At 36.8% G+C, this 3,477-nt stretch overlaps 1 protein-coding gene across 1 annotated transcript; it reads right to left on the reverse strand.

Annotated features, from left to right (window-relative positions):
* Positions 1-421: 421 nt before the first annotated feature.
* Positions 422-2,148, reverse strand: LOC145043183 (cysteine proteinase 15A-like). Its single transcript, XM_078991753.1, has 4 exons — positions 1,640-2,148; positions 1,368-1,487; positions 1,018-1,261; positions 422-925 (listed from the first exon to the last, which is right to left on the reverse strand). The coding sequence occupies exons 1-4, from the start codon at positions 2,114-2,116 to the stop codon at positions 654-656; spliced, it is 1,113 nt and encodes a 370-aa protein (XP_078847879.1). The 5' UTR covers positions 2,117-2,148; the 3' UTR covers positions 422-653.
* Between the last annotated feature and the right edge of the window lie 1,329 nt (positions 2,149-3,477).

Here is a 3,477-nt window from a genome sequence, read left to right on the forward strand (position 1 = left end):
TGGATGAAAGTAGCATTAATAGTGTTGTTGTTGACAAATTTGGTTTATATGATGTCGATTAACATTTCTTCAATTAAACAAGAAAGCTTACCTTTTTCATTTATTCTATTCAGGTTGGAACGGTTGGAGGGACTGGTATGGAGTGGAATTGCATTCTGATTCCATGTCAATAAACCAAATTTAATTTTATAATAAATCTGTGTCTTGATATAAAATCTTTCGTTTTTTAAAAGGTTGAAAAGCAATATGTTCATTTATATTCTATTAGGATAACAATAGTTTTGTTGAGTGTAATAACAAATTTTGAAAGTACAATCCCGTACTATACCACTTGTTCATGCACTCTTCTTTTGCTTTTGTTTTCATATTGTAGCCATTTCCACAAAATCCAAAGAGAAAGAATAAACATCATCAAACAATCTTAAGTCCCAAAAACAAATAACAATAACAAAGTTTTTCCAATTTGTTTGATTCCATGTTGCAGTAGATATAAAACTACTAACTGAAACTTCGTGGCATATTACTATTACTATCTTGTCCACATACAGACAGTTTTAATAAGACACATTATTACTACTTACTACCCATTACATATTTACAAATAGGAGAATTAAAATTAAGTGCAAATTACATTACCTTGGGTTTAAATAAGTTCAAGTATTTGTAGAAACCACAGCAGAAACCATGGTGTCCATCCCACAAGCATTGTACCCACTGCAAAGCATGTAGTACCCATCTTCACCCCAGTCAGCTCCCCATGAGTTCTTGATAATCCAGTATGGCTTCTCCTTGAATCTCAAAGGTGCATAACCAGAAGATCCATATCCAACAAGAAGAACACCATGATCCATTCTGTTCTTTGAGCAAATATATGGACATGACACTTTGCCTATGTATGTTTGCATCCAAGCAGCATTAATCCCAACTACACATTACACAATTGAATGTATGTAAGAGACAATTGAATTGGGGTTTATGATATGTGGGAGATGGAAAATGGAAAGATGTATAATTTACTTGCAAGAGGGCCGTATGTGACAAGGTTGGCTTGGATTTGATCTTCGTCAGTTGAAACAACGCTAAAGTTGGAGACAGATGCAGCGATTTTGGATTTGTCGAAGTGGCAGGTGCCATCGATTCCTTTGTAAGGGTAATCGGATTCTTTCTGAACACCACCTGCTTTCAATATGTACTCGAATGCGTTGTTCATTAGTCCACCATTGCAACCTGCGTCGCATGCATTGCGTTCAGCAGGATCACACTGCAAAAGAAGTGGATTTTGTCATCGTTTTTTTAATAGTATAATCGATAATCGAAGTAAGAATTGAGAAGATGGAAATGATATAGAACCAGAGATGAAATTTAACCTCATGATCACAGTCCACAAGCTGTTGTTCACTCAGGCTGACCAATTCCCCGGTTTGAAGGAAGTGAGATCCTTCCAAAGCTCCTGTGGTACTGAAGGACCAACACGATCCACATGAACCCTAAATTGAAAGAAGACAAACAAATTAATGTAAATAGCGTCTAATAGAAGTGATTTTGCCATGTATTTCTCCCTAATTTGAACAAGGAGTATTTAATCCATATAAAAGCATAAACAAAATTAACAGTTTGATCTGAGAAGATGATCGATCACCTGATCTTTAACGGGAGTCACGGCACCCTTCTCGCGCCAGTCAAAGTTTTCAGGAAGATTACTGGTCGGGAGAATCGGAGCTTTGTTAGCATCAGCTGGAAACTTGAGAGGCTTTTTTAAGCCAAGGTAAGTCCGGCGGAACTCCGACGGGGTTAAATCGGAGAACTTTGTAACGCCATGCTCGGCGGTAGGATCGAGGAGTTGGTGACGCTTAGCACGGCGAAGGTTAGACTTGAAGATGGACTTACGGAAGTCATGCTCCTCTTGAGTACCATACGTCTTCCCAAACTTGCTCTTGAAGAGCGTGAAGTGGTGGTCGACGTTCAGGAGAGGATCGGCAGTCGTCTCTTCCTCCGATACCACTTGACGGATCAACGGATCCACTGATAGTTCATCGCCGACGGTGACGGTGGCGGTGACGACCGAGATGAAAAGGAGGAGGAGAGGGAAGAAGGATAGGAGAGATGAGTGGCCCATGGTGGAGACTGGAGAGATATTTTCGTATGGAGCTTCTGCTAGTCCAGTTATACTGATTCCAAGAATTTGGTTGGTGAGATATAACCGTTGAGATCATGACACGTGTCCTTATCTGATTGAAAAAAAAATGTGTTTTTTCTAGATGATTGCGTGTACGATTGTGAAACAATACATAATTTTTGGATGGTCCTCCAAAGATGTGGGAAATTTAGATTTGGTCCTTTGTGTATTTTTTTACAATATTTTACAAACGGTATATGTGGTTTGGTTTAAACCATAGGACGTAGTCACTGGCGGATCTTTATCGGATATTTGGGTTTCTGGATCACTATTTAATTTTCAATAGTGTAATTTTTTATTTTTTAGTTTTTTCTATTAATTGTACCCGTTTGAGGTACAAGGGACATCCCTACTGAAACAGTCTGCATCCGCCAATGTGCCTAGTACCGCATATTGCGGTGTGCGGTAAACATCAAACTCATCCTCTAAAGAAAAGTCTAGTATATATACCGTGCGTTACAATTTTAACATATGTGGTAAAGCTCTTCTTTCAAATGTAGTATTTCATGCATTAAAATGTATATTTTTGTGGGTATGGTATGACACCCATCAATTTTATAGGGTGAGAAAAAAATGAAGTGATAATGAAAAAATATGGAATGTGCTCACACCGACCAACTTTAAAAGAATAGCAACTTCATGACAATGTTGAAAATCATTGTATCATTTGTGTTTATGGTTTTTGTTTCTAGTTAGTTAAATAAATATAGAAAGATTGTTTTAGCCTTTTTTATATTTGCTTTATTTTTTAACTAGGGAAGAACCTCGCTTTGCATTGTTGGAAACACCAAATAATTATAAAACACATAAAGATTTTATTGAGTTACATTGCAAAGGACTATGCTTTTTTAAATATGAAAAATGCAACAAATAACAATTGGTGTACCTACTCTTAAGGCCCGATACAATCTTATCTACATCTCCACTTAACCCACATGTTTTTGGTGGTTGCTCCTCTTCTTTTGCTTGACCACCATAAACAAACAAACGAAATAAAAGATAGCCTTTGATTTCATGTATGCCATACAGAAATACAAAAACATTTTAAAAGGGAATAAATAAGTTACCAGTTGTGTTAAAAAAAATAGTTATTAATTGTTAGTGATGTTTGACTATCAAACAAAAGTCTTTAACCATTCAGCCTTTCCATTAATTTAGTCTTAGTATCAAGTAGATGTTGGGCTTTTTATCACCACAAGTATTTGTAGCTTATTCTTATCCCGCAGCAGTGACAAATCTTCAGCAAGTTTTGATAAAACTCCAACCATAAAAGCATCCCCTACACCTGTTGTATCTAAAGG

This window comes from Lactuca saligna, chromosome 4 (genome assembly GCF_052625555.1).
Source record: "Lactuca saligna cultivar CGN05327 chromosome 4, ASM5262555v1, whole genome shotgun sequence".
Classification (NCBI taxonomy): Eukaryota; Viridiplantae; Streptophyta; class Magnoliopsida; order Asterales; family Asteraceae; genus Lactuca; species Lactuca saligna.